Source organism: Oncorhynchus mykiss, chromosome 22 (genome assembly GCF_057628025.1).
Source record: "Oncorhynchus mykiss isolate SJ-2025 chromosome 22, ASM5762802v1, whole genome shotgun sequence".
In the NCBI taxonomy this organism is placed as follows: Eukaryota; Metazoa; Chordata; class Actinopteri; order Salmoniformes; family Salmonidae; genus Oncorhynchus; species Oncorhynchus mykiss.
Window position 1 is genome coordinate 19,547,850 of NC_143043.1, and position 26,003 is coordinate 19,573,852.

The 26,003-nt window shown below is 40.1% G+C and overlaps 1 protein-coding gene across 1 annotated transcript in view; it reads left to right on the top strand.

Moving 5' to 3' along the window:
• Positions 1 to 243: 243 nt before the first annotated feature.
• The window catches only part of LOC110501520 (activin receptor type-1C), a 28,529-nt gene continuing 2,769 nt past the window's right edge, over positions 244 to 26,003 (top strand). Inside the window, exons 1-8 of the mRNA XM_090215682.1 lie at positions 244 to 560; positions 4,231 to 4,461; positions 19,424 to 19,675; positions 19,991 to 20,219; positions 20,516 to 20,685; positions 23,689 to 23,845; positions 25,291 to 25,415; positions 25,859 to 25,989. Coding sequence (XP_090071808.1) covers positions 491 to 560; positions 4,231 to 4,461; positions 19,424 to 19,675; positions 19,991 to 20,219; positions 20,516 to 20,685; positions 23,689 to 23,845; positions 25,291 to 25,415; positions 25,859 to 25,989 — 1,365 coding nt within the window. The 5' untranslated portion in view covers positions 244 to 490. The remainder of the gene's footprint in view (positions 561 to 4,230; positions 4,462 to 19,423; positions 19,676 to 19,990; positions 20,220 to 20,515; positions 20,686 to 23,688; positions 23,846 to 25,290; positions 25,416 to 25,858; positions 25,990 to 26,003) is intronic.

Here is a 26,003-nt window from a genome sequence, read left to right on the forward strand (position 1 = left end):
TGCAGCTGATTGTGGTGCCAGTTGCAGAGGTGGGTTCGTCAGTCCTCACAAACATGTTTTAATTGTACTGCTATGATTTTGTTGGGAAAACCTTAACCCAAGCACAGGACAATTTTATAAATTTGAAACTTGTTAAATGTAGGCGCAAATGTTTATTTATGACAAACAAGTGTGCTCCACGATGAAATGGTTGCCATTGACATAGGCTATAGAGGACAACTTCTCAGACATTCGACAGTTAAGGGGCGTTCGTTCAGCACTATTTCATTCGCATGTCTTTATCGGTGGGCTGGAGCGTTAATCCCTTTAAATTCCAGTCGACAGAGGCGGAGCAAATCACCCTGCTGCGTATTCAGTTCTCTCACTTGTTATTTAGATTGGAGCAATGCGAAGTGTGCACATGACGGATTTACCACGAAAGTAATGATTTACTTTAGGAAAACGGTATAGACAGGCGTCCGCGAACCAAGCAGATGGTGCTCCTCCGGCCATGACTCGTACCAGGCTCCCCACGGTTGAAGCGGCGTTGATATTTCTATCTGTCGCACAGCTGAGCACAGGTAGGCTATATGGGAAACGTTCGCTGGGTTTCTTATTGAAACTGTGCGACCACTGCATGTATCATGGGTTGTTTAGGCGGTAATTATAGGCTCTTTTGCTGTGTCTGATGCTCAGTGCTTGACGTGCAGGAGCTCATCGGAGGACTGGCAACTCAAACGTTATACTGCTTGAGCTCCTGTTCCTTTTATAGAATATTAGCTCAAAAGCATTGTGCGGCCCCTGCACCTAAATATAAACCGTACCGGCACCCACAATGATTACCGGGACCTATTTCAGTTCAAGTCGAGTACTGCTTATGCTGGAACGTTTGATAGTTGGACTTCAAATTTACAGCCTGATAGTTTGAGGAGACTCAGTAATATGTTGACTGCCGTTCATGTATGATACAGTTTGCTACATATCTTTTTTGTGAACACGTTTTGTACCCCTGAACAGTATGCAATATCTACATTATAATCATCTGAAAAATAGCTAATGTTAAAAGATCAGTCTTAAACGTGGTTTATTTTTGAATCAACTTGATAGACGTTCACAGGTTCATCTGCAATATGACTTGTGTAGGCTACCATGTCATAAACCTAATTTACTCTATAGTGTTAAAATGAATTGTATTTTCCTGAGGCTCAATTTGTTCCACCTTTGTAAAATGAACCGAACACAAATGTTAATACCTTTTACATGTTTATTTATTATTATTACGGTGCTTTTAAAACTTTATTGACAGTACTATGATGAAAAGTTGATTTTCTATGAATGGGTAGATGTAATGTTATCTCATGATTAGAGGCTCTTTACATTCAACAGTGAAGCCCCTGATAAAGTAGGAGTTGTTTTTCTTACTTAGGCCTGTTTACAGAAAATAGTTAGATATTACTCATTCATCTTTTCTAATACCAGGCATTTTCAAGGGTTTTGGTTGGACCATATCCTACCATAATGTTGTATGGTCTGTGCCTTGATGGTGCAGACTACTGAAGAGACTACCGAAGCTATGTCATATTATAGTGTACTATGATCTAAAATCCTGGCATTGGCACTTATTCTGCTGATAGCTGCTATTTCGAAGAAGGGTCTACTTGAGTAAAGGAGAGCACGGTGCTTGCTTAGTGAGGACCACTCCTTCTTTTAGATTCGGCTCACACGAGGCTCGAACCCAGGACCTCTGCATTGCTAGCACACGTGAAGATGTTTCTGAACACGTTTACATTTATGTGGAAGCAACCTTCATGACTGATGAGAGGGTTAGAGGGACAAAGGTTGGCATGTTTGGTTGTAGCCTCTGTGACTTTCTCACTCATCATTATTAATGAATTATTCATCATTTTTCTTAATCATGGCATCCTCCATATAGCCTAACTCTCGCACACTCACACATTTAATAGTTTTTTCTTGTGACTACTGATACCTTTTTACATTTATAATTAGCAGGTTTTATGTGTTTTAACAAACCTTTTTATTTTTGTACTTGTGTATTGTATATTGCAGTGGAGGCTTCTGTGGGGAGGACGGCTCAATAATGACTGGAACGGAGCAAACGGAATGACATCAAACACATGGAAACCATGGAAACCATGTGTTTGATACCATTCCACTGATTCTGCTCCAGCCATTACCAGGAGCCTGTCCTCCCCCAGTTAAGGTACCACCGACCTCCTGTGGTATATTGCTTCCAACCACACCTGCACACGGTTTTAAATATATATACTTATTTTTTTGTCTATATTGTTGTTTATAACCTGTTTTTCTTTTGTGCAAATAAATTAAACTTAAAGTAAATACTAACCTTTTTGACTACTTTAATACACTAAGTGAATTTTGTCCAAATATACTTATGACTTCTTCAAATAGGGGGACTAGATATAAGTGCTTTCATTTCTAAACAGTATAACAGATATGAATGAAAATACCCTTAAAATAAAATGATGTTCTGTACTGTCGCCTCATATGAAACATTTGATCCAAAATGCTGGAGTATAGCGCCAAATGTAAACATTTTAGCTTCACTGTCCAAATGCATAAGGAGGGGAGTGTATGTCTAACACATTTTAAGATGCATTACAAGGTTACATTTTTTCAACAAAAATGAACAATTATTACAGTAATTCTGGTCATTTGCATGACAATTAATCATTATCCAAAATTCTACAAGCCCATGGGGATAAGCAAGAACAACAAGTGAGACCCAATCATCACTATAAGATAATTGAGGTGACCATTAAACCATTTACAGTATATGAGTTGCTTGTAGTAACAATTGCAGTGCGGTTTTATAGTGATATGTCATGATTGTGAACCACAGATGGCAATCAAAACATAGTATCCAGAGCCACAGGTTGCCTGCATGTCAGAGCTGGTTTCCCCATTAGTTAGATCTTTATTGTACATAGGCACTGTGTAATTTGCTGCCTTTATGAGTAGGTATAAATTACCAGACATCCAACTGTTCACAATAGTGTGCCTCTTATGCTAGAAACTCTCTTGTATCTTAGTGTGCCTGTCCATGCTTGCCATACAACCCTCTTCTTTCGCGATAGCCAGTGTATAATGTAAACACTCAATGGTAGATGGTAGCCTAGTTTCGATCCCAGCTCAGACGGGCAAAATCTGGAGTGCGCTGGCAACCGGTGGGTCGCTGGCATCATCCTAGATACCATTGCCTGCCATTGCTCTAGGGGCTTTGCACTGCAGCTGACCCATTGCTTCCAGACCCTCAGGTATGTGTGTGTGTGTGTGTGTGTGTCTCGGTTGAGTTGTGAGCATAAAGACACGATTCCGTTCACTAAGTTAAGGGACAATAAAGTACATCTTATCGGGGACTGACCCTGCAATTAAGGTGTGTTTTGGTCATCATTTAGTCAGTGTCAGGTAGCCAGACCTATTTGATGCCTACTTCTGCCGCAAAAAGTTTGCTCGCTTTGTCAGGAATATGCGCAATCTGGGAAACGGGCCCAAAGTCTTTTGTGACTGTGTGTGTGTATATACAAAAAATGAATTCATACTCTTATTAAAAAGTGAAATTCCAACTTCACGATGGAGGAAGTCACCCAGGAATCTTGTAAAGGCATACGTGGACAAGTGAAGTCATTACCACATTTCACTGTTTTGAACGCAACATACATTTGGAATGGATTAGCCTGTTCATCTTCCCATCAGTAGTGTTGTCGAACATCTGAGGGCGTTCTGATATTCAGAGAAATCGAGCTTTGCTCAGACATGTAGCAGGGACCTGAGAGAGTGATCCGAGAGATTCCCTACAGGTCCAACCAGGCAAACCTCTCTGCCCTTATAAAAGATGGACACAGACTGATAGTATAGACCTTATAAGTAGGAAAGCCATGCTGTCCTCATCGCTTTATCAAATCAGGACAGGAGTGTGTAGAATCTCCAGGAAGAGCACAGGACTATCTGGGTGTTAATATCTGGGTTCTAAATGAACAGGCATTATACTTGTTTCCCCCGCCCCTGAATTGATTTTTAAAAAAGACTGTTTTCCATGCTGTAGCTGATATGGCTTTGTCCTAAAACATGAGTTATACAGCTGTTAATGTTCTTCAGAAGTCTAAGTGGTATGCAAAGCCTGGCAAGAAAGGCTCTAGAAAATCACAAACGTAAGAGTTGTACGAAGACATGTCATTAAGCCAGACGTCTGATGTCACCCTGTTGTTCCAGCTCTGAAGTGTGTGTGCCAGCTATGTAACAACAACACCTGTGAGACAGGCGCGGACGGGGCCTGCTGGAACTCTGTGATGCTGATCAACGGGAAGGAGGAGGCCGTCAAGTCCTGTCTGTCCCCGGCTGAGATGAGGGGACAGGTCTTCTGCTACAGCTCCCGGAACGTCTCCAAGAGGAACTGCTGCTTCACAGACTTCTGCAACAACGAGACCCTGCATCTGCATCCAGGTAGTTACGAAGCTTTGATAGTTCATTTTATTTATTATCACTTTTGGTGCAATTTTTGCAAGTATGTGGTAAATTTTCACAACTTTTAGTCAAATTCAAAACAGATAATCAGAAAGGCAATTTTCAATTGACTAAGTACAATACACAAAATGATACACTCACTTTTCACCACTGCTTTACTAAAATTGCATTGGCCAATACAGTACAGTACCACCGTAATATATGCCATGTAGAGTCCACACATTTTGGTATGTGACCCCAGTGGGAAAACTGGTATTGCTAGTGCCATGCTCTTATGAACTGAGCCACGTACAGGGCCACTACAATATATAAGTACAATAAAATATAATACACAATTACAATACAGGTGGAAGATGTATGATTGCCATCCCGATGAGCGTACCACCCTCCTTCAGGCCGTGGATGAGGCATGCAATTGATTTCAATCTAGACCAACAGTGCCTTCAGAAAGTATTCACACATCTTGGCATTTACCACATTTTTTAAAATGTTACAGCCTGAATTTAAAATGGTTTACATTGAGATTTATTATGTCACCAAGCCTACACGCAATACCCCATAATGTCAAAGTGGAATTATGTTGTTAGATTTTTTTCAACATAAAAAAGAAATTAAAAGCTGAAGTGTCTTGAGGCAATTAGTATTCAACCCCTTTGTTACCTCATCGCTGTACCCCACACATACAATTATCTGTAAGGTCCCTCAGAATTTCAAACACATATTCAACCACAAAGACCAGGGAGGTTTTCCAATGTCTCTCAAAGAAGGGCACCTATTGGTTGATTGGTAAAAATAAAAAGCTGACATTGAATATCCCCCTTTTTTTCTTTTAAAATTGTTTTTTGAGCATGGTGAACTTATTATTTACACTTTGGATGGTCACTATAAAGATACAAGTGTCCTTCCTAAATCATTTGCCGGAGAGGCCAATGGTGACTTTAAAACCGTTACAGAGGTTAATGGCTGTGATAGGAGAAAACTGAGGATGGATCAACAGCATTGTAGTTACTCCACAATACTAACCTAATTGACAGTGTAAAAAAGGAAGCATGTACAGAATAAAAAATATTCCATAACATGAATCCTGTTTGCAACAAGTACTGCAAAAAAATGTGGGGAAGCAATTAACATTTTGTCCTGAATACAAAGTGTTATGTTTGGGGCAAGTCCAATACAACACATTACTGAGTACCACTCTCCATATTTTTAAGTGTACTGTTGGCTGCATCATGTTATGGGTATGCTTGTATTCATTAAGGACTGGAGTTTTTCAGGATAAAAAAGAAACGCAATCGAGCTAAGCATAGGCAAGCTCAGAGAGGAAAGCCTGGTTCAGTCTGCTTTCAACCAGACACTGGGAGATGAACTTGCCTTTCAGCAGGACAATAACCTAAAACACAAGCCCAAATCTACACTGGAGTTGCTTACCAAGAAGACAGTGAATGTTCCTGAGTGGCTTAGTTAGAGTTTTGACTTAAATCTGTTTGAAAATCTATGGCAAGACCTGAAAATGGTTGCCTAGCAATGATAAACAACCACAAATTTGACAGAACTTGAAGAATTGGACAAATGTTGCACAATCTAGGTTTGGAAAGCTCTTAGAGACTTACCCAGAAAGAGTCACAGCTGTAGTCACTGCCAATGGTGATTATAACCTGTATTGACTCAGAGGGTTGTATAATTGTCTAACCAAAATATTTTAGTTTTATTTTCCATATACAATACCAGTCAGAAGTTTGGACACACCTACTCATTCAAGGGTTTTTCTTTATTTGTACCATTTTATACATTGTAGAATAATAGTGACGACAATAACACATATGGAATCATGTAGTAACCAAAAAATATATATTTTATATTTGAAATTCTTCAAAGTAGCCACCCTTTGCCTGATGATAGCGTTGCACACTCTTGGCATTCTCTCAACCAGTTTCATGAGGTAGTCACCTGGAATGCATTTCAATTAACAGGTGTACCTTGTTAAAAGTTGCAGAATTTTTTTTTCCTTAATGTGTTTGAGCCAATTAGTTGTGTTGTGACAAGGTAGGGGTCGTATACAGAAGATAGCCCTGTTTGGTAAAAGACCAAGTCCATGTTATGGCAAGAACAGCTCAAATAAGCAAAGAGAAACAACACTCCACTCACTACCGGTCAAAAGTTTTAGAACATATACTTATTCAAGGTTTGTTCTTTATTTTTACTATTTTCTACATTGTATAACAATCATGATGACATCAAAACTCTGAAATAACACATGTGGAATGATGTAGTAACCCCAAAAGTGTTAAAACAAATCAAAATATATTTTATATTCTTCAAAGTAGCCACCCTTTGCCTTGATGACATCTTTGCACACTTGGAATTATCTCAACCAGCTTCATGATGAATGCTTTTCCAACAGTCTTGAAGGAGTTCCCACATATGCTGAGCACTTTTCCTTCACTCAGTCCAACTCATCCCAAACAATCTCAATTGGGTTGAGGTTGGGTGATTGTGGAGGCCAGGTCATCCGATGTCGCACTCCATCACTCTCCTTGGTCAAATAGCCCTTACACAGCCTGGAGGTGTGTTTTGGGTCATTGTTCTGTTGAAAAACAAATGATAGTCCAACTAAACGCAAACTAGGTGGGATATCGCTGCAGAAAGCTGTGGTAGCCATGCTAGTTAAGTGTGCCTTAAATTCTAAATAAATCACAGACCGTGTCACAGGCAAAGCAACCCCACACAATAAAACCTCCTCTGTGCTTTACAGTTGGAAATACACATGCGAGATCATCCGTTCACCCACACCGCGCCTCACAAAGACACGGCGGTTGGAACCAAAAATCTCAAATTTGGACTCCAGACCAAAGGACAGATTTCCATCTGTGTAATGTCCATTTCTCGGGTTTCTTGGCCCAAGCAAGTCTCTTCTTATTATTGGGGTTCTTTTGTAGTGGTTTCTTTGCAGCAATTCGACCACGAAGGCCTGATTCACACAGTCTCCTCTGAACAGTTGATGTTGAGATGTGTCTGTTACTTTGGACTCTGAAGCATTTATTTGGTCTACAATTTCTGAGGCTTTAAACTCTAATGAACTTATCCTCTGCAGCAGAGGTAACTCTGGGTCTTCTATTCCTGTGGCGGTCCTCATGAGAGCCAGTTTCATCATAGTTCTTGATGGTTTTTTTGACTGCACTTGAAGAAACTTTCAAAGTCAAGGGGCGTATACTTTCTGAAGGCATTGTATGTCGGGCTTAGATCCGTCGTGACAAAAGGTTTTCCCCCAGGTGCATGAACAATGAGGATATTTACTGAGCTTTCGATGAGCACCTATGGCCAAATACTCAAGACAGGCTTGACGCAAACTAGTGCTAAACATTGTTTCTTTAATTTATTTAATTTGATTACATTGTGAATGTCTTCTTTGATCACACGTGGGATGGAAATGTGATGTTCAGTCCAATTTTACTAATAATGTTTTTATAGTATGTGAAATTTTGGAAAATATATTGTGCTTTAAATGCCAGGATGTCACACTCCTTTCAGATTTTCACCTAGTAGACTTTGCTGCACACCTGAGGAAGAGAATCATATTTTGAGGCCCATGTCTGTCTGACAATAGCTGACGCTCTGTACCAAAATGAACGAATGGTGGGAATTGACGTATTAGATGACACGTTCTCAGAAGGAGGAGCCTAGTATGCTGTTATTTATTGCTTAATGCATTAAATTTATACTAAACAGAATGTTATAAATAGTATGTCGTACGATTAGTACACAGTATGCATTTTAAGTAGTAGGCAAGAAAGATTTCAGAATATTTTTTTCTTCACTTTTTTGGAATCCCTAAATAGCCCAATATCCTAGAATAGAAGATCAGGTACTCTTCATATCCTCTGATTTGATACATCTGACTTTTATATACAAGTATTATATACAGTGAGTGTCATGAGGAGCTTAGAGTCGTTGAAACAGGTGTTTTAGTGCTGGGCTTGAACATCCTTTAGTTCTTCAGGTCCATGGTTAGTAATAACTGCATTACAAGAATCCAATATACATTTAAGTACATCGCATACCAATCATCATTATCATTTTAGACCCTGGTGTTTTAATGTGAAAAATAATCAAACACATAGTGAAAGCAACATTCTTGAAAAGTAACATTCATCAATTGTTGATCCCCTTTGGTTATGAATGGATTGGATTAGCATGTTGAATTGCCTGCTGATGTTTTGGAAAAGAAACGGTACACTTGCTGAGGCCGCTCTGTTTAAGTGATGTACTGACTACACTCTACCCTTTATTCATCAGTGCCTGTTCTCAGCCCTTAATAACAGTTCCCCTGGTTACCAGATTGATTCGAGGTACTGAAGCAGAGCGGTCCAAATGCTTCCAAATTGCCCGAGCTCAGTGGCGACCCGTCATTTATTTTTGTCTGTCTCTCATTTTAAGGTCAACCCTGTTATGTGAACTAAACTCTCATTTTAATATATTCCTTAAAAAAAAAAATGTTTTCAAAAGAGACATTGAACATCTAATTGTCAAATCATAGGGTAAAATCAGATGAGCTGGTTCTACTCTTTTTGGCCATTTTCTGGTGTTTTGTGGTGTGGTCGAGCGTAACATGTCAATCCTGTTTACCCATAGGTTAGACATATTTGAACACATTTTTGTTGTTATGCTTGCATTCAATTATCACTCCCTGTTGTACACAACAAGCTTCCATTCCCCATGTCACAAGGGGGTTTATGGCTGATTTTAAGATGACATGGTCAACCCTGTTACTTTTTATTTGGCACTTAATAGGCACTTAAATTGAGATGGGAAAACTTGTTTTTTTATGAAGTTGAACATGTTGATAAGCAACTGCTTGCTAAGGTTACGATTAGGGTGAGGTCTAGAATAAGGGTTAAAGTTGGGGTAAGTTTATGGCTACGGTTAGTAAATGTTTAGTTAAAATGTTACTATCCAAATGAAGTGTTACTGCTATGCAGTGTTGGAAAAAGTACCCAATTGTCATACTTGAGTAAAAGTAAAGATACCTTAATAGAAAATGACAAGTAAATGTGAGTCACCCAGTAAAATACTACTTGTGTAAAAGTCCTAAAGTATTTGGTTTTAAATATACTTAAGTATCAAAAGTAAATGTAATTGCTAAAATATACTTAAGTAGTAAAATAAAAGTATACATTTCAAATTCCTTATAAACTCAGCAAAAAAAGAAACATCCTCTCACTGTCACCTGCATTTATTTACATGTATGTGTAAATATTTGTATGAACATAAGATTCAACAACTGAGATGTGACTAACGGAAATGGACATGTGACTAACGGAAATGGAATAATGTGTCCCTGGGTTAAAATCAAAAGTACAGTCAGTATCTGGTGTGGCCACCAGCTGCATTAAGTACCGCAGTGTATCGCCTCCTCATGGACTGCACCAGATTTGCCAGTTCTTGCTGTGAGATGGTAACCCACTCTTCCACCAAGGCACCTGCAAGTTCCAGGACATTTCTGGGGGAATGGCCCTAGCCCTCACCCTCCGATCCAAAAGGTCCCAGATGTGCTCAATGGGATTGAGATCCGGGCTCTTCGCTGGCCATGGCCAGAACACTGACGTTCCTGTCTTGCACAAAATCATGCACAGAACGAGCAGTATGGCTGGTGGCATTGTCATGCTGTGACACACCACCCAAGACCATGACAGACCCTCCACCCCCGAATCGATCCCGCTCCAGAGTACAGGTCTCGGTGTAATGCTCATTCCTTCGACGATAAACGTGAATATGACCATCACCCCTGGTGAGACAAAACCACGACTCGTCAGTGAAGAGCACTTTTTGCCAGTCCTGTCTGGTCCAGCAACGGTGGGTTTTTGCCCATAGGCGACGTTGTTGCCGGTGATGTCTGGTGAGGACCTGCCTTACAACAGGCCTACAAGCCCTCAGTCTAGCCTCTCTCAGCCTATTACAGACAGTCTGAGCACTGATTGTGCGTTCCTGGTGTAAATCGGGATGTTGTTTTTGCCATCCTGTACCTATCCCTTCAGGTGTGATGTTCGAATGTACCGATCCTGTGCAGGTGTTGTTACACATGGTCTGCCACTGTGAGCACGATCAGCTGTCCGTCCTGTCTCCCTGTAGCGCTGTCTTAGGCGTCTCACAGTACGGACATGGCAATTTATTGCCCTGGCCACATCTGCAGTCCTTGTGCCTCCTTGCAGCATGCCTAAAGCACGTTCACACAGATGAGCAGGGACCCTGGGCATCTTTCTTTTTATGTTTTTCAGAGTCAGTAGAAAGGCCTCTTTAGTGTCCTAAGTTTTCATAACTGTGACCTTAATTGCCTACCATCTGTAAGCTGTCAGTGTCTTAACGACTGTTCCACAGGTGTATGTTCATTAATTGTTTAAGGTTCATTGAACAAGCATGGGAAACAGTGTTTAAACCCGAAAAAATGATCTGTGAAGTTATTTGGATTTTTATGAATTATCTTTGAGTCCTGAAAAAGGGACGTTTCTTTTTTAGCTGAGTTTATTAAGCAAACCAGATAGCTCCATTTGTTTATTTAAAAAAAGTTACGGACAGCCAGGGGCGCGCTGCAACACTCAGACAATTTACAAACTACGCATTTGTGTTTAGTGAGTCCGCCAGATCAGAGGCAGTAGGGATGACCAGGGATGTTCTCTTGATAAGTGTGTGAATTAGACAATGTTCCTGTCCTGCTAAGCATTCATAATGTAACGAGTACTTTTGGGTGTCAGGGAAAATGGAGTAGAAAGTACATCATTTTCTTTAGGAATGTAGTGAAGTAAATGTTGTCAAAAAAATATAAATAGTTAAGTACAGATACCCCAAAAAACTAGTAAAGTAGTACTTTCAAATATTTTTGACTTAAGTACTTTACACCACTGCTGCTATGTTTTTGGTTCTTATTGTAAAGAGTAGACCACATGACTGAAAGGGCAGATGAGATGACGTTAGCCCATTACAGTTGGAATGTTAGACGTTTTATTTGATTAGGATCTCTTTTAGCCCACCAAGGGCTAGTCTTCAAAGATTCCTTTAGAAATGTAAAAACATACCGAAAATCTATAGTAACATGTGTCTGTGCGTGTAAAATACTGTATCTGTCTTGTCAGAATGACTGCCTCCATGTTGAGGTAAACCATTGGAGCCGTCTGTGTTTTGGGGAAAAATGAAACGAGGTACTCTATTTCAAACAGCTGATGTTGATTTCTATAAATGTGCCTATTTTCATACCGTCTCATAAACATTGAGATAGAGGTATTGTGATTTGGATAAGAACGTTTGAATTTGTCAAAAACGATGAATGACATGAGATTGCTACCCTAACACATGCCGCCCCCAAAGTAGCCTCCCAACATTAGACAAAAAAGATTAGTGGCCTACTCAAAGCACACGGGGAAGTAGATATGTCCTAAGTGCATCCAACTGATATGCATGTTGAAAAACATTTCAGTATCTTTTAACCAGTAGGGCAATGGAGGTTAGAGGCTGATTTCCTGTTGTTTTGCACTTTTCCTTGAGTGATTTTCTTTGCTCTACTGGGACCTAGAATAGGCTTTTAGGTAAAAGGGAAAGACATGTTATGAAATACTTGACTTGGGTTGTCGACTTGTGTTCACATATCTGACTCTGTGTACAGTTCTCACTCTGTCGATGTTGCAAGACATCTTACTAGATGAGGACACTCAAAGACTATTGCTGTATTGGGGATAGCTAAGACCACCAGGTTAAACAAACATGACACCACTTGAGCTTTCGCCTGGTGTTACACAAAGCAACTTCATACAATTTTAGTTGCATTTATTACCACAAGACCTTCCTCTCCAGTTAAGGTGCCACCAACCTCCTATGGTTGCAAGTGACATCATCTCAAGCAACTTTGCTGTTACATGAAGCAACTCATTTACATTTTTTTTTTTTTAACCTTTTATCTAACTAGGCATGTCGGTTAAGAACAAATTCCTATTTACAATGACAACTCACTGTTCCCCGGTAGGCCAACTGCCTTGTTCAGGGGCAGAACGACAGATTTTTTAATTTGTCAGCTCAGGGATTTGATCCAGCAACCTACTGGCCCAACGCTCTAACCACTAGGATAAAATTGCATGCAAGAGCCAATCAAATTGAAGCTGCTTGTTTGAGAATTCCATTCTCACCCCATGTCATCTGCTGCGTTACATTGGGGTTTCACAAATGATTTGTTTATCCAACCATTTAGTTATTGTAACAGCAAGGATATATATAAGACATGCAGCCTGTAAAATATTGCTAGCTAGCCAAAATGACAATGCAAACACCAAGACAGCTAGCTAGCTAGCAACAAGCTAACCACTCTAGCAACGAACTAAGATGGCTAACACAGTTCAATTAGCAGAATGTCAGCCAAAATCCATCTCAATACAGTAAAATCCATCTTCTCCCATTGCCAGCTAGTGACCTTCCTCTCACTACCACATTTGGTAGTGAGTGGAAACGCCAAGCGGATGCTTCACATCTCCATCCGGTGAAATATCTGTCTCATTGTTCTATCTGTGGTGCTAGTCTCTGTTCTGTCAACGCAGATCGTGGGTTGTGCTGCACAGCACTGACAGCTGTGTTGACATGACAACTTGGTCGAAATTCTGAACCATCGAATGGATCATGTGACAAAAGGGTTTGATTTGCGCAACTAGTTGCAAGCAACAGCCAATCAAGGTTGGATGCATCCAGATGAAATTTAAAGTTTCAGATGAGCAGCTTATTAGTGTCAGGGGAGTGTCTTGTTTTGCACGCTTTGTATAAAATGCAGCATGACAGGATCTTTATAAAACAACATAGCTCTTTATTAGCTAGCTATAACTGGCGCGTTCATGTGTCTTCGGTCATGATCAACGGAAAATACCCAATGACCTGGGTGGTCTTAACCAATCATAGTGCAGTATGATATGACGGTAGAATGCAACCAATTACAATTCAGTATGTTGACACACATGAATATTACAGGGGTTGTTTCACAAAGCAATAGAAAAGCAACTCTGTTGCAAGCAGCTAAAATGACGTGAAATTGTGTAACAACAGCTCTATGCTGAGTGCAGTTTTGGTATTGTTGATATTATGGCTATTTTCAACTTTGAAAAATAACTGTTCAACATAGAAAGAATACTGCTTTAGTACATTATTTTCCATTACTTTATTATGACATCATTTTGTATTACTTTATTACACTAGTAGTGCCATGGGAATTCTAGCATTCTGTTATCAAAGTGTGAGGTTTTGAGAAGGAGATGTTGTTGTCCCTGAAATGGTTGTTTCTAACCAAATTGTCCCTATCCACCCACTGAAAAAAATCAAGGACTGTAAAATGTCAACTGCTCATTATTTAAACATAATGACAAGGTTATACTTGCACTGCATTAGGATTATGTCTGGCAGTACAGACATGTGTCTGGCAGTACATGGATGATTTCAGAGTCAAGATCCTGTCAGGTCCATAATTATTGGCACCCTTGATAAAGATGACCAACAAAGACTATAAAATAAATAATATAAATACTGAGCTATATTGCATGCTCCAGAAAATTTGGAAACGTTATACTAATACAATTGCTCAGAGAAATAGATGTGGTTGAACAAGTAGCCTAATACAAAAAATCTAAAGAAAGATAGGGGTCAAAATGATTGTCATCCCTGTTTTCAATACTCTATCACCCTCCCCTTATGTTTCTGAGATTGGAGAACACATAGGGAGGGATCTTAGACCATTCCTCCATGTTGTCCTTCGCCTGCGCTTATGGACTGCCATCTTCAATTCAAACCACAGGTTTTCAATGGGGTTCAAGCGGACTTGAGACTGAGAAGGCCATTGCGAAATGTTGATTTTTGTGGTCAATTAAAAATGTATTTGTGGATTTTGATGTGTGCTTGGGGTTATTGTCTTGCTGGAATATCTACTTGCGGCCAAGTGTCAGCCTCCTGACAGAGGTAACTAGATTTTTATCTAAATTGTCCTGATACTTGGTAATGAATGGCATGAACGATGCCGTTGACCTTAACAAAGGCCACAGGACCAGTGGAAGCAAAATAGCCCCATAATGTCAAAGATACCCCACCATTTGACCTTAGGTATAAGGTGCTTTTCTGCATATGCTTCTGTTTTTTGACGCCACCACTGGTGTGCGTGGCCAAAGAGCTCTATTTTCATGTCATGTCAGAGCACCGCCTGGAGATTGATAAAAAAAACATTAGCACTCGGATTCGAAACGGTGACGATGTTATCCTCACAAGGGGCGTGCGCTAGGGTAATATTGGCACCCTTGTTATCAATAACATATCTTTTTTTTTGTCTTTATCAAGGGTGCTAATAATTATGGACCTGACTGGACATATCACCAAGATTTATTTGTAATTTAATTTTTTACATTTTGCCCCCTTTTCTCCCCAATTTCGTGGTATCCAATTGTTAGTAATTACTATCTTGTCTTGGCGTCGCCCCACGGACCTCCCGGTCGCGGCCAGCTGCGACAGAGCCTGGACGCGAACCCAGAGTCTCTGGTGGCACAGCTAGCGCTGCGATGCAGTGCAGCGCCACAAGGAAAGGTACAGCCAGAGCGGCTTGTTTAAATCCAATCGTTGCAGCAGGCTCAACCGATACCCTGCCCATTTCTTTACAGACAGAAGAACTAGCCAATAGTTGTTTACAGCACACAGCACTTCACACTGAGTGAAAGAAACATGCGTGCTGGCAGCTGAAAGTCACGATCACGGATAATTACAAAACATACTTGTGTAAAAATCGTATTCGGAAGGTTCTCCATATGTTAGTACTGTATACTAATTTTGTCTGAATACTCGGTTTACTGTACATGTAAACAGGGCTGAAAAGTGACTGGTCGCAGGAATAAATCATATAACATTTTATTTGTCACATACACATGGTAAGCAGATGTTAATGCGAGTGTAGTGAAATGCTTGTGCTTCTAGTTCCTACAATGCAGTAATAACCAATGAGTAATCTAACCAAACTATTTCACAACAACTACCTTATACACACAAGTGTAAAGGGATGAAGAATATGTACATAAAAACATATGAATGAGTGATGGTACAGAACGGCATAGGCAAGATGCAGTAGATGGTATCGAGTACAGTATATACATATGAGATGAGTAATGTAGGGTATGTAAACAAAGTGGCATAGTTTAAAGTGGCTAGTGATACATGTATTTATTACATAAAGATGCAGTAGATGATATAGGGTACAGTATATACATATACATATGAGATGAGTAATGTAGGGTATGTAAACATTATATTAAGTGGCATTGTATAAAGTGGCTAGTGATACATTTTTTTTCCATCAATTTTTCCATTATTAAAGTGGCTGGAGTTGAGTCAGTATGTTGGCAGCAGCCACTCACTGTTAGTGGTTGCTGTTTAACAGTCGGATGGCCTTGAGAATAGAAGCTGTTTTTCAGTTTCTCAGTCCCTGCTTTGATGCACCTGTACTGACCTCGCCTTCTGGATGATAGCAGGGTGAACAGGCAGTGGCTCGGGTGGTTGTTGTCCTTGATGATCTTTATTGCCTTCCTGTGACATCGGGTGGTGTAGGTGTCCTGGAGGGCAGGTAGTTTGCCCCCAGTGATGCGTTGTGCAGACCTCACTACCCTCTGGAGAGCCTTACGGTTCTGGCCACTGACTGTATGTTGTAGACCCTATTTTAGTTGTTGTGCTCACCATCGTTTGAGACATCGCATGCTCTTCAATACAGGGTGGGCGTCATGTTTTGTTTGATTTAATGTACTACAATGTGAATAACATTTTAATTTCAACTTTCAAATTGTACCACAAAGATGGTTGGAGGTCAACACATCAGCCAATGTTGATTTGAGTGAGAATATATATCGTTTTAAATTAAACTGTCAATCTTCCATAGGAAACCTTTTGAAATCATAGAAATATAGATAATAGAATTGACATTCCTATTCAAGTTTAAATTAAACAGAGGGTGGACCGGTGGCCATCTTTCTGGTAGTAATTAGGGGTTCACAGCGAAGTTATGAACCTATATTGTTATTCTTAGATTCTAATTTGGCACACAGAAACTAGATGCCATGAGTTACTTGGTAAAAAAAATAGTGGCACCGATTGGCCAACAGGTGGTGCTTGTATAAGCAGTCTCTCTTAAACCCTCATATCTGCCCGTGTAACCTAGAGACTTGAAACTATGTATGTAGGTGTCTTTCGTCATGGTGAAGAAATTTGCATCAAGGACCCATAATGTCTATCAGGATAGATTTTCCTCCATCTTGGACATTTGGGAAAACCTTAGAAAAACGTCTTCTCATAAACCATAGGACCAAATGGCACCAAATTCGGAATGTAGACCCATGATCCGTATTAGCTTAGTTTGGGTAAAAAGATGGCTGACTTATCAAAAATCAGATTTTTATGTGTCCATTTAAATCCACTCCACAGTGGCGTATCAACTTGAAACTTATCATCACTATCATGGACATCCCTAAGATGAACCACGCTGAATTTGGTATTTATGTAAAAAAAAACAACAACAGGGAAACTATTAATACATTCTTTACATATATAACGCGAAGGCTGAAAATCACCTGTAATCATCTCCTCCAGAACCATACGTCAGATTCTCCACACATTTTGTATTTAGACCCACTACATCAGTGTTTAATGGTTTTGAGATTTGTTTTTGTTGCATTCAAATATGGCCGCACTGTAACTATAGATGCACATATGCTAATGAAAAAATGTATACTTAAAAAATCTTTCTCATGAACCATAAATCAGATTGGTTGATCAGATTAGGTCCTGATCTATGGATTTCACATAACTGACCAGGGGTGCCAGCTTATGGTAGTGAAATTAACATTCAATTCTCTGGGAACAGCTCTGGTGGACATTCCTGCAGTCAGCATGCCAATTGCACACTCCCTCAATGCTGGAGAATGTGTGGCATTGTGTTGTGTAACAAAACTGCACATTTTAGTGTCCTCTTATTGTCCCCAGCACAAGGTGGACCTGTATAATGGCATGGCATTTAATCAGCTTCTTGATATGCCACACCTGTCAGGTGACTGGATTATCTTCACAAAGGAGAAATGCTCAGTAACGGGGATGTAAACAAATGTGTGCACAAAATGTTAGAGAAATAAGCTTTTTGTGCGTATGGAACATTTCAGGGATTTTTAATTTCAGCTCATGAAACATGGGACACTTTACATGTTCCATTCATATTTTGGTTCAGTGTAATTAGCCTAATGAATTTGAGAATGATTAGTTGCTGCATTAAAAGTGGGCCATGCTACACCACTAGATGGCACCATATCACACCAGGGATATAAGAACTGAACCAATGGACATGAGGCCATGAAATTTGGTATGTATGCCTTATGTATATGTCCTTAGAAGCTGTATGAATATAAATTCACTGCAACCTTAGCTGCACCAGACCAATTGGTGGCACTATAGATGTCATTGGCAACAGTGGCACCATAGGATACTATAGCAATAACTATAGATCAAGTAGACTTTGTCTCATGAAAATTAATGTTAGAATAAAATTATGCAGATGAACAATGTGAAACATTTTGAAAATAAGACTGAAAAAATTTCCTAAAAATATTTCCTTAACTTAAACCATTAGCCAAATTGACCACAGAATTGGTATAAAAAATCAATACTAGACTAAACTTCACTAGCGTCATCCTTGTGGTATTGAGAGGTAAACATGGTAATGCTTCCTCTGATTGTCCATAAAGGAAGGTAGCGCCTACATGCTAGAGGGCTTGCTTTGTCCTTTCTGTCATCCTGTGTATCCCGGTCATTGCTGCTCACAGCTATATTTAGAAGTGAACATTTACATTTTAATTTATATTTCAATAGTGTACCGGCTAAATTGCAGTGGTCTGAACTTGGGATAGGCTCATTCTACCGATGACGGGCACAACACGGACACCTCGGATGATGTAAAATAGGTTCTTGGCTACAACATGCGTGTTTACACGTTTTTTTCGTAAAAAATAATGTAGTCAAATGATACAACTTGTTTGATAACCCTGTTTGTAAGCTTTCAAATGATATCAAACTCAACCGTTTTTTCAGTGATGAAGACATGGATGTAGGGTGTGGTATGCAAAATGGGTCAACTTTGAGCACCTCTGTTTTGGCATTCAGGTCATTTGCATTAACCCATTTTTGCGCTGACTCGATGCACACTCACTGGACTCTACCCACAGACTCAGACATACTGACACTCCAACAGACACGCACGCTCACACACAAAACACACACATGCGCATTGACGTCACACACACACACACACACACGCAAACACACACGCACACTGCTGCTACTCTGTTTATTATCTATCCTGATTGCCTAATACATTTGAACCCTTACCTACATGTACGTATTACCTCAACTACCTTGTATCCCTGCAGATTGACTTGGTACTGGTACTCCTTGTGTATAGCTTCCTTATCTATTGTGTTACTATTTTCTATATGCTAATTTTCTTACATTTGAAAACGAGCTCATAAGTAAGCTTTTCAGGGTAAAGTCTACACCTGTTAGATTCGGCGCATTTGACAAATACAATTTTAATTTGTTTTGGTAGAGATTTCACATTTTGATCAGAAGCTGCAACAGCATGTAACGACTGACTACATTATTGGTAGTAATGGGTGTAAAGTGGTTGGAAATCACCACTAGAGGACATGGAAATAATTAAGTATTAGCCTATGTATGATTTGGGTTCAGGAAGTTAATTTAATAATAATGTAAAAATCCCCATCCACCTTTTTAAACCTTATATCCCAAATGTGTGGGGCCATTGCACATTCATCTACTGATCAAGTCTTGTTATTGTAAGACCCTCTTTGTTTCTTACATAATGTTCTTACAGTATGTTGCTGTGTCTGTGTAGGCTATGTAGAGAGGCCTTCGGAGGAGCCCGGCTGGGGCAGACTGGAGCTGGCAGCAGTCATCCTGGTGCCCTCTACCCTGCTCTGTGTGAGCATCCTGCTGGGTGTGTGTGTGGTGCAGAGCCAGCCCTGTGCCTACAACCGGGCCCACAAGAATGACGCGGAGGAGCCCCTGGATGACCAAAGTCTTATGTCCCCCGATAAGTGTCTTAAAGACCTCATCTACGATATGAGCACCTCCGGCTCAGGCTCCGGTAAGAGAGAGTCTATACATGTATGGTTCAATGTACAGTCATAGAAACATAATCACTACAATGGGCATCCCCCATCAAGCCCATGGGTCTCTAATGGGGATTCTATTTAGGCATGCACGGGGGAGAGCAGGTAATGGTGCTCTGATAGATGGACCTCATAACCAACTTAGCATTTTACATCAATTTGATGTTTTAATATTGAAAATTGGGCAGCAAGTGTGAGTAACAACACACTGAGTTCAGAGATTATAATTGGATTATGTTCCTGACGGAGCATTTGCAACGGATTCATCTGATTTTTGTTTTGTTTTACAGGGCTACCACTGCTGGTACAAAGGACAATAGCTCGGACAATCGTGCTACAGGAGACCATTGGGAAGGGCCGCTTCGGGGAGGTGTGGCGAGGGAAGTGGCGAGGGGAGGACGTTGCGGTGAAGATCTTTTCATCCCGTGACGAGAGGTCCTGGTTCAGAGAAGCAGAGATCTATCAGACCATCATGCTCCGACACGAGAATATCCTGGGATTCATTGGAGCTGATAACAAAGGAACTTATTGACATATTTGGTCCAAATGGCACCCTATTCCCTATATAGTGCACTACTTTTCACCAGCGCCCTATATACTATATAGGGAATAGGGTGCCATCTGGGACGCATCCTTGATATAACTGCCCTTGATATGCTATTTTGACTATGTCGTGACTTAGGAAAAACTCCTGGCCCTAACTACATTTCATGTCATGTACATTGTTTTAAGGTGTGACAAGAAGCTTTCTCAAGTATGACTGTACACGTACACTAACCCCAGGTGAATGACCATGCCCTTTTGCTGTCTTCTGCAGATAACGGCTCTTGGACCCAGCTGTGGCTGGTGACCGAGTACCACGAGCACGGCTCCCTGTTCGACTACCTGAACAGGTACACGGTGTCTGTGGACGGCATGATCGTTCTGGCCTTGTCCATCGCCAGCGGCCTGGCACACCTCCACATGGAGATCATTGGCACTCAGGGTGAGGTGTTGGCACCTTTTACCTTCCCGTAATGGGAATTTAAGATGACTATCATTATTAGATTCAGAGTGATTGATATAATGTAGCATATTTAGGGTCTCTGTATCCTACAGGTCCACAGATATACCACGCACTACAAGGCTTATTTGTAGTGTGGTATAGGCTTCAATAACAATAGAAAACCTATGTATCTGTCAGTCTAGTTTTGGACTGATGCCATTTCCACTTTAGATATTCTATTGAACATCCCACAGGATTGGCATGTTTTCTTGTAGTGGAAATAATGATTCACCAAAGGTCAGAACTATAATTACAGGGACTTGGCGAGGGCCTCCTTTTATAACAGAACAACCATAGAAAATCCTCTTTCTAATCTTAGAAAAGCTACTTTCCAAAGCACACTTATTTATGTTGCTAGTTACTTGCGGATGTGAGCTTGTTGCAGTCACAAAGAGAGCCTTATTTCTATACAAATGGTTTCTTCTGGATTATTTTTCTTTAACATGTTTGCACAGTACTACTGTTAATCTATTGTTAGCATCTATTTTGCAAGGGCAATATAACAGTGACAACAAACGTCTGTCGATGTTAGCAAGTTATTGAATAGACATGAAATATAACCATAACCAGGGTTGGGGAGTAACGGATTACATGTACATGTAGTCCGTTACATGTAAGGGATTACAAAAAACTGGTTACTGTAAATATTGTAATCAGATTACAGATACTTTTGAAAAACTAGATTACTTCACGGATTACTTTTAAATTCGGAAAGGATGTTTGCAAAAATAAATATTTGACACTTCTCTGTTTTCTCAATGACATTCAAATCAGCATTGAAAGAAGGTCCAAGTTTAAATTTGTTCCACCTTGAGCAAGTTTGACCACAAGTCAGAGACCACTATGATTACACACCAAATGTGTTTGATGACTCGTGGGGAAAGAGCAGGAATGGGCTTTTGTAGGCTACAGCCCAAACTATGTCTTCCAATGGTGCGACTGCTGTCGGCATCAGAAGATTATCCAACTTGAATAAACGCTTGGAGGTAAGGATGACAGCAGTGGTGTAGTCTACGGCGATACAGCTAACACTTATTATTGATATCTACATAGCGCATTAACGTGAATCACACTGCTGCTCTGTCATTTAGCTATTTGTGACTTCTGGATTGTGGTTGTTGTGGATGGCTGTTCACAAATATAAATATATATTGAACCCAATAATGGTTGAATTCAAGAAGTTTAAGCTGCCTATCAATCATTGTTTTTGAAACCAGTGGACAGCCAGTGAAATATGCGCTCTTGTAACAGCTGCATAGTGCGGGTCCCAGCCTATGGAATAAAAGTGGGGCTTTTATTGCTCAATCTAATTCATGCCGATAAAAAAAAAAAAAAAATCCATATGCCTAATGGAGACATGCTCAAACTCGCACACGTTTGATAGACTTAAAGGGGCAGTCTGTAGTTGCTACATCCATTTTGGAGTTATAAATTATATATACATTACCAGTCAAAAGTTTGGACACACTCATTCCAGGTTTTTTCAACATTATGAAATAGTACATATGGAATCATGTAGTAACCAAAACGTGTTAAACAAATCAAAATATATTTTATATTCAAAGTAACCACCCTTTGCCTTGATGACAGCTTTGCATACTCTTGGCATTCTCTCAATCAGCTTCATGAGGAATGCTTTTCCAACAGTTCCCACATATGCTGAGCACTTGTTGGCTGCTTTTCCGCCACTCTGCGGTCCAACTCAACCCAAACATCCCAATTGGGTTGAGGTCTGGTGTTTGTGGAGGCCAGGTCATCTGGCCCTTACACAGCCTGGAGGTGTGTTGGGTCATTGTCCTGTTGATAAACAAATGATACTCCCACTAAGTGCAAACCAGATGGGATGGCGTATCGCTGCAGAATGCTGTTGTAGCCATGCTGTTTAAGTATGCCTTGAATTCTAAAAATATCAGTGTCACCATCAAAGCATCAGCACATTATGTATGGTCAGTCCTTGCATCCATAGCTCTGTCTATTAATCTTAGAGTGGTTACATTTCTCCAGGCCCATCCCTCAGTTTTTTACCAAAACAGGGGCGACCATTTTGTTATTGTTTCATCTGTGGATTTGCCCTTTTAAAAAGCTGTACATTATCAAGATATCAAATTGTCACCACCAAATAGGTAAGCAATAGGCCTATAGCAAATGCAGCACATGGCATTCATTTTTCACATGTAAGTAGCACTTTTCAGTAGTGCTCAAAGCATACCATTCCATGAGCGCAGCATTATTTTTCAACCTGAATCAATGAGCCCAATCAGTCCTCCATGACAACAAAATCATGAACAACAGAGTAGGCCTGGCTATTAAGTCCTTAGTTTTGGGGTTATGCTCAGGTAAAACAATTTGGCTAATCTATACTTCCATATTTCCAAGTCCTATTCTTGAATATCAAGGGTATAACATTTACTGGAATGACTGGAATTCTGATAGACTTTGGTTTTTAATGTAAAGATAGAACTTAATCGTATTATTATTATTATATGTAGTAGAAAGCGATGGGTTAGAGGAAGCCTACATAACCAACCCATAAATTAAAATTTAACATCCATATATGGCCAGCTATGTAAACTTTAACATTGCTTTATCCTGCAATAGATGTTGTTCAATTGGTAACATAATGTTTGTCTTCTTCTAATGCCTCTTAAGGGGGAAGTAATCTAAAAGTAACTGAATGTAATCAGATTACATTACTGAGTTTGGGTAGTCCAAAAGTTACATTACTGATTACAATTTTGGACAGATAACTAGTAACTGTAACAGATTACATTTAGAAAGTAACTTACCCAACCCTGAATAACTATGTTGTAATGTGTGCATCCATTCATAGCACTAGACATGTATTTTGCAAGGGCCATACAACAGTGACAATACACCCATGTATCACTTTAGCAAGTTATTTAAATTACATGTAATAAAACTGAGTTGTGTTGTGTTTTACAGGGAAACCTGCCATTGCCCACAGAGACATCAAGTCTAAAAATATTCTGGTGAAGAAGAATGGGACGGCTGTCATAGCAGACCTCGGATTGGCTGTGAAACACGACTCCAGTACCAACATCATTGATATACCGGCCAATCACAGAGTAGGAACAAAGAGGTAACTAGGCAGCTTTTAACTGAGAGAAAATACCATGGGCTTGTCTATTGGGCACTTTGATCAACTTTTTCAATTATTAGTATTTGATCTTTTTATATCCTTTTTAGAGATGGAGGGAGCAATATTGGCCGACAATCAGGAAGGTCTCACGTTGACTTTGAGTGTGTCCAAAATGCCACATCTCGAGTCAGAAATGGTGCACTAGGGAATAGGGTGCCATTTGGGAAGCATCCAAGTCTTTACATCTCCCTTGCCTTCGTTTGTTTATGAAATTGATGGCTAGCCGACAGGTATCCTCTTCCACGCGCTACCTCCATCATTCAGAGCTCCTATTTTTAGGACACCATGTGTCGTTTGTTAACTGTTAATATAGTGATGGGACCGCTGCTCACATGGAGCCCTGTCTTCTGTCTATATAATAATAAAATGTCTTTGTCTGTGTGTCTCTGTGTGCCTGCTGCCTGTCTGCTGCCTGTCTGCAGGGTGGGAAATGAACTTTTTGGTCCAGCAGCCACTGGAGGAAGATTATTTTACTGTCCAAAATGTATTTTTCTCCGCAATTACACCACAAATCACCCCCCAAAAATGTATTACTAGTAAGAAGTAATGGTTTATATTTCTTAATTTCCTTTCATTTTTGTGACCTGCTTCTTTTTAAGCAATGTATGTTAACATGAATCATTTCGATCCAATAAGCCAAACAGATAAACAGTTCTACAGCTGAACATCAAGAATCAACAAAGTGCCTGCCCTGCCACAAAATGCTGAGTGATACAGCTTCTATTTTAGTTCAGGGCTCAATGCTGACATTTTTTTACAAGAAGTACATGATGTTCTCATGAGTAGAAATGTAGAAGCACAATAATAAATCAAGGAGAGCAACGACTAAAGGTTAATTAATAAACGTTTGTGGGAGTGATCCATCCTCAATCAAGCACAGTCATTAGGTGAGACAAAAATGTTCAGCTGGCCCTTTAAGGGACCAGCTGTGGCACTTGCTTGTCTGTGATGGAGAAGAAAAAAATCATCTCAGACTGCGATGTCTTCCTAGCAGCAGACAGTTGCAGCAAACTCAAACTAACTTTGATAAACAACCTAGCATGTGAACACTGTCCAAGAAACAACGACAAAGTCACACATTTAGTAGCCTTTCTTGTCAGTTCGACAAACCACTACGTGTGGGCTTTGGATAGAAGAAAAAAACAGTTCCCAAATGCTCTGTGTGACCACCTGCCAACATGGCGTGTGAAATATAGCTATAGTACATTCTTACCCGCCGATGACAAACTATACTCTCATTTGGCGGGTGGATGGTGATCATTTCCAACCCTGCCTGTCTGTGTATCTCTGCCAGGACGTTGAGTGTCTTCAGATGCGTCAGTGTTGACTCACTCCCCCTAATACCCTGTTGGTTAGTAGTTAACGTGTTCATCCTCCCTCGGCAGGTACATGGCCCCAGAACTGCTGGATGACACGATCAATATTGGCAGCTTTGAGTCATTCAAGCGGGCAGACATCTACTCCCTGGGCCTTGTATTCTGGGAACTGGCAAGGAGGTGTTCCATCAGGGGTACGTATTTTTAAAACTCTTAGTACAAAAGCGACCGGAAGCAAATACAATGGAAGGCTACTAGAAATGGCAGTATTTAAAGCTGAAGCTAATACTCTATTCCCTGTATGCACTATAGGGTGCCATTTGCGACACCTTCAAGTTATTTAACTCTTAGTACAAAAGCAACATTTAAGCAAATGAAAGGGAAGTCTAGTCTGTGCAGCTAATGCACTCAGAGAAATGACACTGGAGTAGTGATTGATGCAGTTACTGGTTTATTTGGTAGGCAATGCATATACTTTATTCAGTGATTCATCATTTAATGAATATTAATCAATTATAATTTTACCACTGATATTAAGTAAACACAATTTCTCATATTGCCATGGAACTGATGATGAAGGATGGTACATTTGTGCCAGGGAAATGAAGAAATGTGCTTGTTTCCCCCCCACCCACAGGACTTCAAGAAGATTTTCAGGTGCCTTACTATGATATGGTGCCTTCAGATCCTTCTGTGGAGGACATGAGAAAGATCGTCTGTGACCAGAAACTGAGACCCAACATTCCCAACCAGTGGCAGAGCTGTGAGGTGAGAGATTTTTT